This window comes from Diadema setosum, chromosome 10, assembly GCF_964275005.1.
Source record: "Diadema setosum chromosome 10, eeDiaSeto1, whole genome shotgun sequence".
NCBI classification, from domain to species: Eukaryota; Metazoa; Echinodermata; class Echinoidea; order Diadematoida; family Diadematidae; genus Diadema; species Diadema setosum.
Window position 1 is genome coordinate 39,280,525 of NC_092694.1, and position 14,078 is coordinate 39,294,602.

A 14,078-nucleotide genomic window follows, 5' to 3' on the forward strand; every position below is an offset into this window, starting at 1 on the left:
TACAGATATTACTCAAATCTACTGTTCCTTCACGCGAGAAACTCCCGAATTTTTAATATTTTCTGCGTCTGACGTGGGGAAATGAGCTAACACAATGGCAGAGCATTCACAAGGGAGAGATATGTTTTTACGTCGAGCTCTGGAGAAGATACTGAATGACAAGGAGACGAAGAAATCGTACAACTCCCAACTGAAGAAGGCGTGTGAAGTCGCACTCGGTAAATAATCATTGAAATACTGTACTGTACCACTGACTGTACACACATGCACATGCCGGCAGTAATCACATTTTAACCACGTAGACAGACGTAGACTCTAGACCGACTGTACCTGGTCGGGTACCAAACATTTAAACAAGTGAACATGAGTGAAATTGGCAGTAGGGCAGTAGCACTAAGACTACACGTAGCCGCAACTTAAGTAGGATCGAGATTAAATCTACTTCTGTTCTAGATCTAGATCTAGGATTTCTACATGGATGCTTATCTACTTATCTGCTTATTTTTAGGGCCTACAACGTAGGCCTACACTGTAATTATCATGATTATAAACTTAGTTTCCACTTCCAGATTGGTTTCTGTTTCCTTAAAAAAAAAACCAACAACAAATAAAAGTCAAAACAGCTAAAAAGAAATATGAGTAGGCCTAAGTTTAAACATCATCATCAGAGTTTTATGACATCCGTTCAACAACAGAACACAATGTAATGTAATCATTGGTAATCAATGGTAATGAAGCCAACAATTGATCAAAATAAGGCATGTAACGTAGTTTATATCCTAGCTAGGTTCTAACGTTACATGATGTAACATGTAGATAGAAAAATGTCTGTCTGTAGCTGAGGAATCTTTTATCATTTTTTTTTTATTTTTTATTTTTTTTACTTTATCGGCCCTCCTCTGACTTTAGGAGGGGATTCTGTGAAGCCAGATGCAGTCTTTATTGAACATTAGACGGGTTCTATACATGTAGGATTATAAAATTATGGCAATTGTGCACTTTACATGTACAGCCCTATTAAAGGACAAGTTCACCTTCATTAACATAAGGATTGAGAAAATGTAGCAATATCAGTGGAACACATCATTGAAAGTTTGAGGAAGATCGGACAATCCGTTCAAAAGTTATGAATTTTTGAAGTTTTTGTGCAGTAACCTCTGGATGAGAAGACTACTGCAGTGTATGATGTCACATGCGTACAACAATATAAGGAAAATATAAAGAGAATTTCACAAAATTTCATCTTTTGAAAAAAGTACACATTCCCTTGACTCGTTACTGACATATGTTATGGGTAATATTATTCCAATTGTCTTTAGAAAGAGCCAAGTCAAGTGCTCTTTTATTATGCGAAAAAAAGTGAAAATATGTTGAATTTTCTTTACATTTTCTTTATACTGTTGTACTCATCTCACGAGCCTTAGTAGTCTCCTCATCCAGGGGTTCCAAGACAAAAATGTTAAAAATTCATAACTTTTGCATCGATTGTCCAATTTTCCTCAAACTTTCACTGATGTGCTCTGCTAATATTGCTGCATTCTCTCAATCCTTATGTTTATGAAGGTGAACTTGTCCTTCAATTAAGCTATTCATATTATCAGTACCTCATTCGCCGTACGCCAAGCCGAGCCGAGCAAGGTGATATCCCATGAACCACCACACACTGATGAGCAGCTGGTGAGCTTCTCTTGCTGTATGGAACACTGTTTGACAAGTGAAAGGTCACTAAAAGCCCGCCTCACTCACTGCGCTTACTGCATGCGGAGCTGACACATCGAACACTGATGTGCGATCATGATATCGCGTGCCTTTGCTGTCCACTATACGCGCTACAGGATTATCGAGCTTAATATTTACAATGTTGCATCACAGAAAATTGCCATGATCATGGCGCAAAGTGTTAGAAAGTGTTGGTAGTAGTCTGCAATACAATAGATTTCCATTTTTTAACATCCTACTACTAGCTCGCGCCTGCTCGCCACAACAGTTACCAAGTACGTGAATATGTTTACCTTCATCTACAGCTGTATCCCGATCCGACCCCATCACAAATCACGCAAACCAACCACGTGGGCAAGGCTTTTGTGTGTGTGTGTGTGTGTCCAGGATGTAGTGGCTGCCCGAAAATCAGTAGCTATATGTGTTCTACACAGTCCTGTCGCTGTATGTGTGTGCTTGGCGCTTCGCACGGCGTCTGGTCGGGCTAGTAAAACGGTAACTGTGTTGACATTAACACTGACAGACTGACGAATCGGGATAAGATTTGTTTTTTTTTAATTTTTATTTCACACAATTATTTTGCTAAGACCGCAGGTGGACATATATGATGACATAAATGGTATCCCGCGTTACCAAATGAAAATTAGCCATTTTGTTGAATTATTATTTTTTTTTTAAAAAAAAGGTTGTACACTGGGTTGCCAAAAAGTGGAAATTATTCTGGTGCTGGAGATAGCGCACGCTAGCCAGTGCACTGACCTGCACTGTACTGCACTGAAGCACATGCTATTGCTAGCACAGCGTGCCATGCATGCATAGTGTATAACAATATGCAGTGGCATGGGAATGACTACTGTAGTACACGCACACACAGTGCATGCATTTCTCTGCGGCTGTCCTCGAGTGGACGTGAGGTGGCGCTACACAACGTGGTACCCCGGGGTAACATGTGATGCATCATATGTCCTCTGCTATAGGTTAATCAGTGATCCCCTGCTCTTAAAAGATATAATGCAGCATTTACTGTATTCATTCAACATCTGAAGAGCTGAAGTGTTCCAAAACTGGTGGTTTAACTCTAGATATAGAATGATCTTTCTTTCACGCACTGGTCTTACCATTATAGATCATATGAATTTATGGGGAAAAAACACACGTCTGTACTGTACAGTCCATGAAATCCGCTCATGAGTGGGCCTCTGTCTCACAAGGCACTCTCCCCCTCATGAGCACCTCTGGGGTACTCACGAGACTCCCTCCCCGCAGTGCTCATGAGGCCTCCTCTTCACTTCTCATCAGTCTCACATCTGTTATACTTTGAAGGATCTACAGTAGATCAATAAAATGGTCGCAAGTTCACACTTATTTTTTTTTGTTAAACACACACATGTCCACTCTACATGATGAGAAGAAGAAAAATATTTTATCCATTTGTTTTGACAAAAATCAAGTTTTAATCAGAATTTAGTAGATTTGACAAAACACCCCACTACTTGCCTTTAGTGTGTTTGAGTGCGTGCATCCATGCGGAAGCTGATAAGGGTACATAACATGTACAGTGTATGGTAGAGCTCTACAAACTGAGTAGGGCAGTGTGGAGTGGTTTGTATGGTGAATGGTGAATTATATTTGTGGGCATGGAAGTCTTTCCCACACCTTCAATAAAACCATTGATCATTATACCAGGTACTGATTGTGATGGAAATGTAAGCCTACTTACAAAGAAAAGGTAAAAATTTTGTTCTCATACGATTTAAGAAAAAAAAAATGCAATGTGTGTGCTAAGGCAGCTGTGGCATCCACTCTTCATCCATTCAGCATTTATGAGGGAACATAATGTATACTGATCTACAATATGTATGTACAGTATTGCTGATAAATTGGTCAAATGCCAGTCCTTGATTCGATACAGTAGATGTGATCAAATGCTGATTGACAATTTGTGATTTAACCTTAACTAGGCCGGGGGGGGGGGGGGGGGGGGGGGGGCCTGCGAGGCCCCCCCTCAATGTTCCGTGCGATGTATCTGTAACGCGAAAAGCTATCACCGCGACGTTTCATGACTTTTTTCTTTCGAGTCTCCTGCATCTTTTGACACCAAATTTGCGATGCCTGGGCGCGTGGTTCTGAAGTTGCATATAAATATGTACCCGCATGTCAGACCAAAAATTGCTCAAAAACGTGAATTTGTGTACAATTTCAATGCAAACTGTGCTTACTGGCAAATTTCATAAAAGCATGATTATTTGGGGGTTTTATTGATTAAAATCAATTAATAACATACTTTCTTGTTAGGAACAATGTCACGGACAAGTTTCATCAAAAAAACAATGAAAAACATAAAGTCGAAAAAACAGAATATACATAACAAATTAAAAAAACAATAAAATACTGAAGAAATTTTTTGTGATGGCACAATTTTTTTCTCTTATATTTGCTCAGGACACTGAAAAGAATATTCAGTTGCACAAAAAATATGCCCATTTGGAGCTTTATTTAGTGATTTATGCCAAATTGTCTGATTTCATGCATCATAATGCATAAATTAGCATAATTTAGCATAAATGATAATTTTTTTTTTTTAATTTAACTTTGTGGTACTTTAGATTACGTCATAGGCAATGTGTGTGCCAATTTTTGTTGCGATCACGTGGTCGACGGTGGAGATCTGGAGGGGGGCCTGTGATCTACCTAAATCGCCCGGCCTAGTTAGGGTTAATATCCATGGGCAGAACATTTGTAGGATGTTCTCCAATAAGAGATTTTTTGTTTTGTTTTTGTATTCACTTTATATAATACCATCACATATGGTAAATAAGGGAAACAGAGTATACAAGATGGGACTTGCAGCTTTTCATACATTTACATTGTATTTAACCTTTCTAGATGGAAACAAGATTTGAAAGTATTATTGGTGGCATGAGTGGTACAAATTCATCCCATGATGTCATCTACAGTAGGGACTTCTAACACCTCTCATTAGCAGTTTAAACTCTTTGAATGGAACAGTTTGCATACAATGTATTTCCCTCCATGCTTGGCCTCTTCCACATGGCAATGGATACTCGATGCAATTCTTTTCTGTCTTAGCATACAGTGTATTGTAAGTCTCGCTATCGCCAATGACGTAAAAAGTACCCGGATGTGGCTTTTTCGTCAAGATTTAGTGCACTTCCGGGACTGGGGCACTTCCGGCGTGGGGTATATTTTGCACAGCGCTAGCGTGTGCGTATGTGTACCTTACTTATAGCGCCGCGCCAACCACGGATACTAGTACAGTAGGCGGCTGTACCCGAGCCAGCCAGTGGCCAGGCCTGTCATACTCGTACTGTACACTGTAGCTACTGTATAGCTCCCGCATTGCCCTAGGCCGGCCTTGCAAATTAGCATGCACCACCATCGCATGCATACAAGTTAAGCTAACACATACCGGTACATCGTACTGCTTGATCATGCGATCGATGTGCACATCATGCACTGATCAGTCATCTCTACATACGCTGAAAATATGCTGGAAAATATTCACCCACCTGGATATCGTAATGGAATGCCCATCTTTTTTTATTTGTTCTCTGTCGAGGTGTCGCGAACACAATCGGGAACGAACCGTGATCTCGAACTTATCCTGTCTCCGAAGCAATTTCTTCCAAGCAAGTACTACTACTAGTAAGTCGCGCGCGCACACTGCGCTGTGGAGTCACCCGCAAACTTCACCCACGCGGCCACGTCACGTCTCGCATGCCAGTGAGGGACCTATTTCTGTAGAATTTGTTCATTTATTGTCGTGCGAACAACACATGGCAGCTCGCAGTAACAACCCATACATATTGTAGTCGTATTAACAGCAATTTCTTAAGAATGGAGAAATTTCAAATCATATTAAAGCTAAAATTCAAGTCGATAGAACAGTAAGTACACGTAGAATACAGTCGGTTGTATGTGTAAATAGCAGAATTAGTCACGTATAACGCGCGTACGAACGGAAGTGACTTTGCTACCGGACTATCCCATAATGCACCGTAAATGACGCTTAAATCAACATCCGGGTGCTTTTTACGTCATTGGCGATAGCAAGAATTGTACAGTGCTTTTCTCAAAATGGCTTCACTTTAAGTACTTAAGGTGACTCCAGGTACACCATTGTAATGACACATTGAGATGAAATCAAGTTAGAGCTGTATAGTGCCTAGAGGAACATAATTTGTTTGATAGTCTTTTCAGGAAGGTGTTTATTTTTCTTTATCGGGATTATTTGCACAGAGATTTATCATCAAAAGGTGATAATTTTATGAAATCAAAGCCAATCATTTTAGTTTTTTGCTACTTTACAGAAAAGCTTCATGAAGTGACTAGTACCATGTTGTAGTTCAGACACATACATGTACAACATGTAAAGTGTACTCCAGCTTGAGCATACACTGTTCATTAAAATACACATACATTTGTACAGAGGTACATGTATCAAGTATCATCATACCCTACCGCTGTTGTGGCTGAGTGGATAAAGATCATGGACTACCCGTACTGTTTATATGCCATATACATGCATTTTAATAGCGAGTCTGAATTTTTCGCGAATCGGGACTTCTTGACAATTTCTTGAGTGGTTTAATTTGCGATTGTGGAGTATTGTACTGAATGGAGAAATGTACATGCACGTCACCTTCAATACAATTATGTAAGTATCAGAGTCAATATTTTCGTATGTCTTTTAATAGATAGTTTGCAAATAGCGCCTGACTCGCGAAATTTGTGAAAATAAAAACCACACAAAATATTCGGCGTATATAAAACTTAATGTTAATCATGAGGTCCCTAGTTCAAGTCCCCTGGCTGCAGCGGTTGTGCCCCTGGACACTTTGTCCTAATCGTCTAGTCCTTTGGAGGGAGGGATTAAAACTGTCAGTCCCATGGGTGTGTACAGTACTTACCAGCATGAAATGCTTCCTATACATGTATAGTGACAGATCATGTAAAATTTACAACAAATCATGATTCCAATCATGATAACGAAAGGATCAGTAGTATCAGGTACATCGTACGAGATATTAGCCTGGGTATAATACAAATTGTATACACAAAGAGGAAGGTTCACAGCAAAGTGATGGAATGATACATAAATACAAACCATACTACGATGTATATGTGTACATTGACACCCAGCAAAATGTACATAATGTACTTCAGCTAATGCTACAAGACGAGTATCTGATTCATATTACAGGAAGTCTCCAGACATTCATTAAATATTTGCTGAACCATGACATTGCTTAGCTGGGGTAAACAGGATCCTTAGTATGCTTGCTATGCTGATAGTGAAACCATTGTCATGGGGACCTTTTTTAATTCCAATCTATCACCTAATTATGAGTTGGCGACAACATGACTGCATTAAATACTGTCTGTCCTTGCCATTTTTCCCGTTTTGACCAGTACATGTATGTTGGGGGGGGGGGGGGGGAGTGGCATCCAATAATTTCATGGTACAGCTGTACGTTGTAGCAGTAATTACATTGTAAGGCATCAGCCCAGGTCAATTTAGTAATTGTACAATCGTATGCTTTGTAAACATTGAAGGCTTTGTTACAAAGCCACAGAAACCATATTACGATGTTACGTATTGTACATTGTGCTGTAAAAGTATGTTCTACATAATTTGTACTGTACATTATACTCTGAACAGGGCTATGTACACACTTGTATGAGAAGCATGGCTGTCAGTATTCTTGGTCAGTCTTTATTGCATGCTCAGTGGTATTGCAGTGATATACGTGTATCGTTCATCAATACTTTTACATAAAGTAGCCATAAGGACAGTCATATTCACATGAATCAGAGAAAAATAAAACTATTATTGTAGATGGCATTAGGCCTATCAATGGGAAAAAAATATGACTTACAATGTACACAGATACAAGTGTTTTGTAAAGAAACTCTTTGGCCCGAATTCACAGTTTGTTTCAATCAGATCTGTGACTAAAATGTACTGTACATACAATGTAGTACAAGGAGCCCATCGTACAGTCTGTACTCTAAAGCAAGCTCCAAATACTATGTACATGGTGTAGTTGTTCATGCATACAATTGTACATGTCAGTATGGGTTTATCATTGGATGTCCATTTGTTTGTTCCATTTCTTTCTGTCATTAAAGGGCTTGTTGTAATGGGAATGAAACATTTCCTCTTACATGACGTATTTTAGGCAGCATCATGCTTTGTTGATAGGGTATGGGTAGTCATACAGTGTTAAAGAGGAGCTACATTGTACATGTACATGATTGTACATAATGTAGAAAATTATAGCGGCAATATACAATGTAGTAATTTGGTAAGCTAGCCCGACCTGCACTCATTTTTTTTTTCTCTCATATTAATAGGTATTTTCATTTCACAACAAGCTTAATAGGAATTCTAAACCATTCACTGGTGAACCCCCCCCCCCCCCTAAAAATCAGTGATTTGATGATATCCTGTCATTCAATACAAACAAGCCACATGCTGGTACATGTACACACTATATGAATACCCTGTGAGGGTCTACCATCTAAACAGTCTTCTTTCCTAAATCCAGATGTTACATTGTATGCTTGATGTTTTATTATTCATTATTTTGTACTGTATGTTTCTACATGATTGATTGTGAAGCTGTCTCTGTAGAGTTACAAATATGTACCGTGTACGTGTATCAATAAAAGGGTCAGAGTGACCAAGAGCTTTATGGTTATTTTCTCCACATTCATGTTACAACCATCCTACAAATTGTATGCTGTATAATTTTAAAACTCTACTGTACATGTCTTATAATTTATAAGTCAGTACAAACCAAGTTGTATGTTTTCAATGAATTGCATAATTTGCTTTATGTGGAAGTAAAAGAAAAGGCCAAGTACAGTAAAACCTGTTTAGCGACCACATGTCTATACTGTAGCTGCCACCTGCCGTATACGACCACTAAAAGCAATTGCCTCCAAGAGAAAAACATGAACCTGCCTATAGCGGCAACCTATTAAAGGACAAGTTCACCTTCATAAACATAAGAATTGAGAGAATGTAGCAATATTAGTAGAACACATCGTTGAGAGTTTGAGGAAAATCGGACAATCCGTTCAAAAGTTATGAAATTTTGACGTTTTTGTGCAGTAACCGCTGGATGAGTAGACTACTGCAGTGTATGATGTCACATGCGTACAACAATATAATGAAAATATAAAGAGAATTTCACAAAATTTCATCTTTTGAAAAAAGTACACATTCCCTTGACTCCTTACCAACATATTATGTTATGGCTAATATTATTCCCCCTGCCTTAATAGAAAGAGGCAAGTCAAGTGCTCTTTTATTTTGGGAAAAAAAATGAAAATACAATGTTGAATTAAAAATTATTTTACATTTTCTCTATGCTGTTGTACGCATATGAAATCACAAGCTGTAGTAGTCTCCTCATCCAGCGGTTCCAACACAAAAATTTCAAAAATTCATAACTTTTGCATCGATTGTCCAATTTTCCTCAAACTTTCACTGATGTGTTCTACTAATATTGCTGCATTCTCTCAATCCTTACGTTTATGAAGGTGAACTTGTCCTTTAATGGCCACTTTTTTCGTCTCCCTTGGGTGACTGCTCTAGACAGGTTTGACTGTATACATGTACACATTTCATGAATGCAAAGAGTCAAAATGAAGCAGGGTTATGATGTGACACTTCTTTTTATCCTTCTTTCCATTTCGTAGGTGAAATCAAAGCTGAGCTGCAGAGTGGGAGGTAAGTATACCGTAAAGCACAGTGTAATGGAATATCATTCAAGTATTTATTGACAAAATATGGGATGCAAAGATTAATGTTTAGTAGAGCACTTTGAATCAAATAATAGACTTTGTACCCAATTGTATCATACAATGACAAACAGTAATGCAAATAAAAACTCCATAAAGATATCAAAACATAAATGATGAAGACATTTCTTTGATCCGATTTCATTCTTGAGTTGTGCCCATCAGATCGGATGTAAAATGGTGGTCCTTGTATTAAAGATTCCACTTCACTCCCTGACAAAGGTCAGGATGGTCTGTCCCACACAAGCCTTTGAAAATAGGGAAATGCGTTTAACCCCTTGGGGTTCACCATGCAGGAGACTAGCAGCAGTCAATTAAAACGGTATCAGTGTGAAGTTACATGTAGGTTCACACGCTGTTCCGAAACTTTTAGGTTTAGGTCAAAAACTTTAAAGTCTCAATCATTAGCTTACAGTAGTTAAGCACTGTGTGGATGCACTCGAAAGTTAGCAATCTTAAAGTTTTAAGTCGATGATTAGAAACGCAAGACATCCTAGGATTAAGGCTCTCTCCACGTGCCAAGGGGGGTCCCCACCCATAGTTTCGCTCCGTGTGGACACAATAATAAACGAGCTTGTGAGTTAGCGCGAACCTCATATCTTGTTCCCTGCACTACTTTGTATGGGCATAAGGTCATCTAACAAAGACTCTGCACTTTGTTGTAATCATCGATTGGGGCTCGCTCATAAGTTGTAGGTGCGCGTGTGAACGCGCGCTGTGAATTTATGAGTGGAGCTAATCGTTGACAGTTAGGTTTTTGACCTAAACTTCAAGTTTGGCAACTGTGTATGAACATGTCTTGAGGCTGTATGGCAGTCTGTTACAGGGTGAATGAAAGATGCAATGGATGAGGTATATTTGGGAGGGAGAGAGTTGGAGCATGGAGAGATGAAAGTTCACCCCCAGTCTGCCTTGGTAATGATGATGATGATAGTGTTGACTGTTAGCAATGTACAATGTACGTGGCAAATGTGTGGATAGCACCATGGAAACATTTTATCTTACAGGTTTTAACGCCATTATCAAACTGTTATTATTTTAGTCACTATTATCATCATTATCGTTGAGTGTTAATCACTGTCATTGTTAGTGTTAGTTTTCAAGCTTTTTGTGATATATTTTCAAATTTTTGTCAACTCTTGCATGCCTACAATGAAGAACACAGAAATTTTTATTTTTTATTTGTTTTTAGATTTTCAGTCTATGTTAGATATTCATTCACCAGGATGTCATATACACGTACAGTGTTGTACTACCTAAAAGTAGAAGTAACTGTAAAATCTGGCATGCTTATCATGTTTTTGAAAGGATTCAGATTGTGGTCAGTTTTGATTGCCGACTTCTCGTTGCTGTTGTAACTCGCAAAATATTGTCAGCTGTGTCCATACCAGAAAAATCATATTCCTAATAGAGTGGTGGTTGTACGTGGAATGGAGGTCGAATACGTATGATGGATACAGTCTAACTATGTTGTAAGTGTAAAGTTGTCATTTTGCTTCATCAGCTGCATGAATTAGCAGGTAAACCCGTTCTTTACATGAATTTTTCCCCAAATATCAAATATACCAGTATGTGTTTTTGTTGGATACCTGTAGGTTTACAGTGAAAAGGGTCAGACCATTAGATGTACATGATGTAGGAGTGAAGGAGAGAACTTAATTAAGAAATCAGCAGCACGTTATGAGCCTAGATGTGGCTCTGAGCCTAATTAGATTCATTAGCTCTTGTTTTTCACAGACCCGTAGTAATTCTAGAGTGAACAGCCTACAAACCTGTGACATTCAGACCTACTGTGGGATATTACACACAATCTGTGTGTAAAGTCACATCAAGGCATCAGTGTCCTTAGGAATAGGACATTATCCTGTAGTCAGCCCTCTCAAACTCTCAGGATAAAACCCTACTACCATGTACAATGTAGTTGGTTGATTCCACCATTTCAGCAAATTCTTTTTGAATAGTGCACTGAACAGGTAATGGGCTGTGTGTATTAAGGTCTTCAGTGTTTAAAGCCTTTCAAAAAGCCCATCCAATTACAGTGTACTGTGTTGTTGAATAGACCTGTAAAATTTATCAGAAGTATGTATGTCATAATGTATTGTACAATGTATGCTACAGTGCGTTTCACCTACAATGTTCCATACTCTTTTATATGTTGTAGGGAAACTGAATGTTTACAGCGAATAATGCCTGAACATCTCCACTGCGGAGTTCATAAATTAGAAAGGTGCTGTTTGTAATGACTTCTGAACGGGAGATACAATTGTGTGAAGTGAGTGTTGAGATGTGTTAGCAAAACCTACTGTCCTTACAGTCTTCTTTGGGCCCATACAATGTATACTGTACATCATACAGTGCAGCTCTTTCTCTCCCAAGCCCAAGACAGTGTTCTTCACGTATTAAAGGTCTTCCACATCTAATAGGTGAAGGCAGTGTAGTTTGTTGTGTTCTTCTGTAGCAGTTTGGCTGTGGTCCTACACGTACATTTGTAGCTGCAAATTAGTTTGGTGTTTGTCGGTGGATGTGTCAAGAGATTGTATCATGGTATTCAAATGCCTTGTAGGATATTTCATCACCAAAGCACTTGACCCATTTTTGTATGATGTAAGTTTTTAACCCCAATGGGATCAGGGATGTTGATGATGATGGTGGTGATGATGATGGTGATGATGATAATGATGATGATGTTTATGATAATGATGGTAATGATGGTGATGATGATGGTGGTGGTGGTGGAGATGATACTAAAATCAGTGATGAATCAGATATTTCTACTGATGATGGTGATGTGTGCTAATTCTAACTTCATCATATTTGCCATTCTTCTGATTACCAAGTTCTCTCAGTACTAATGCTCTATTAAAGTGCTAACTTATTGTCTCTCTTGCCCTTCTACCATCTCTTTCCATCCCCCCTAGCACGGAATCCTCCCCAGAGAAAACATCTTCTGCCCTCCCTCTTCCCAAGGGACAGGTGAATTCTATCGCTGCAGACAAATACTTCTTGCCCTTTGAGCTAGCATGCCAGTCCAAGTCGGCCCGCATCGTCAACACTGCCCTCGACTGTCTCCAGGTAGTCTCCTACTCAGCCACTGTTACTACTTATTCCGCTGTATGGAAGTCAGGGTCAGCTGAATGCTCTTCTCACAGTCAAACAGGCAGCAGGATGTTACAAGTTCTGGCAAATTATTCAATTCCCTACAATATATGAAGTGGAATGCTTAAAAAGAAGAGTCTCAAAATCATAGTGAAAGCTTGGCAAATGTCTATCATTCTATGGCCCTGTTTTTTGTGATAAGAAGAGAATGAATAGATATAAAATGTTGACTAAATTGTACTTGTGCTGTATGATTTTTTTAGTAGAAAGTTGGGTACTATTGAAAGTAGATATCACAGACCTCTGATGCATGCATGTAGGTTACTTTGATATTCAAGGAGATATTTTCTTCTTTGGAACACAGTAGAGCCAATGTTAAACAGAGGTAGAGAGTTTTGGAATGATGGGTATGTACATGTACAGTACAATTTTTGTACATAGTATGTACACATTTAGTGTGTATGTACATGTACATTTCCTGTTTGCTGCACTTCTAATATCATCCCCAAGTTAAAATCTCGAGAGAAGTGTCAGAAAAGAAGTCTACTCATGACTGAGCTGAAGCTGATAAATCTGAAGTATTTACAATGAAAAGATATTTGCCACCTTTATCACTCATACTTTTGTAGAACAATCTGTGTTATTGTGGGACTCTGTTTTAAGGTTTCAAGCGTAAATGGGAGAGTACATGATTCTAGATTTCCTGCATTACCATTTGCCACTTGGAATTAAACAACATAAAATTGAAATGATTACGTATAATTATGTATAATTCATTTTCATGTAATGCCCGTGGGAACTCATGTGAAGTGTGTCTGATCTCTTTAGCAATGCTTTCTGTTTATTTTGCAAACCTTTGTATAGTCTGCTGTATGCATTCTGAAGCAATTTAGGTTAAAGAATGGGCACAAATGTCTAGACCGAATGTTCCTCAGGTTTGCTTTGTATTTTCTATCTAAAACAAAAATTATGTCTGTAATTTGATGGCCAAGTCTGAGTTCTGCAGGGTTTACCTTGACAAAATAGGAGTGCACCCTTGTTTTGTTTTTAATAGGTAAATATATTCTCTCAACCAATGATTGTAATTATTAGTATCAATTATGTATTTGCTAGCAATTTCTTGTCTCATGCAAACTGTACCATGTTCTCATTTTATCTCCAAAGATCCATCCTGCTTCCAGATGTTAAAGAGTTGAAACAAAATTTAACAAGCGGTTAACTGTGAGGAAACGTCTTCATTGGGAGTCACTCAAAATGGAGTTATGATTCTCAGTATGCAGCCATGAATGCAATGATAAACTTATTTACTGTATCTCACTATATGTTTGATCCAAAGTTGCATGAAGTTTGCATTCCATTTAATATACAGTGTAAACTCCTTCACAGCAAATGGTAGGTACATTGTACACACTAATTGGTATGTGATCTTG

At 38.5% G+C, this 14,078-nt stretch overlaps 1 protein-coding gene across 1 annotated transcript in view; it reads left to right on the forward strand.

The window, feature by feature from the left end:
* LOC140234071 (brefeldin A-inhibited guanine nucleotide-exchange protein 1-like) overlaps positions 1 to 14,078 on the forward strand; it is a 69,553-nt gene continuing 55,475 nt past the window's right edge. The window contains exons 1-3 of the mRNA XM_072314150.1: positions 1 to 218; positions 9,451 to 9,481; positions 12,471 to 12,624. Of these exons, the coding sequence (XP_072170251.1) occupies positions 95 to 218; positions 9,451 to 9,481; positions 12,471 to 12,624 (309 nt within the window). The 5' untranslated portion in view covers positions 1 to 94. The remainder of the gene's footprint in view (positions 219 to 9,450; positions 9,482 to 12,470; positions 12,625 to 14,078) is intronic.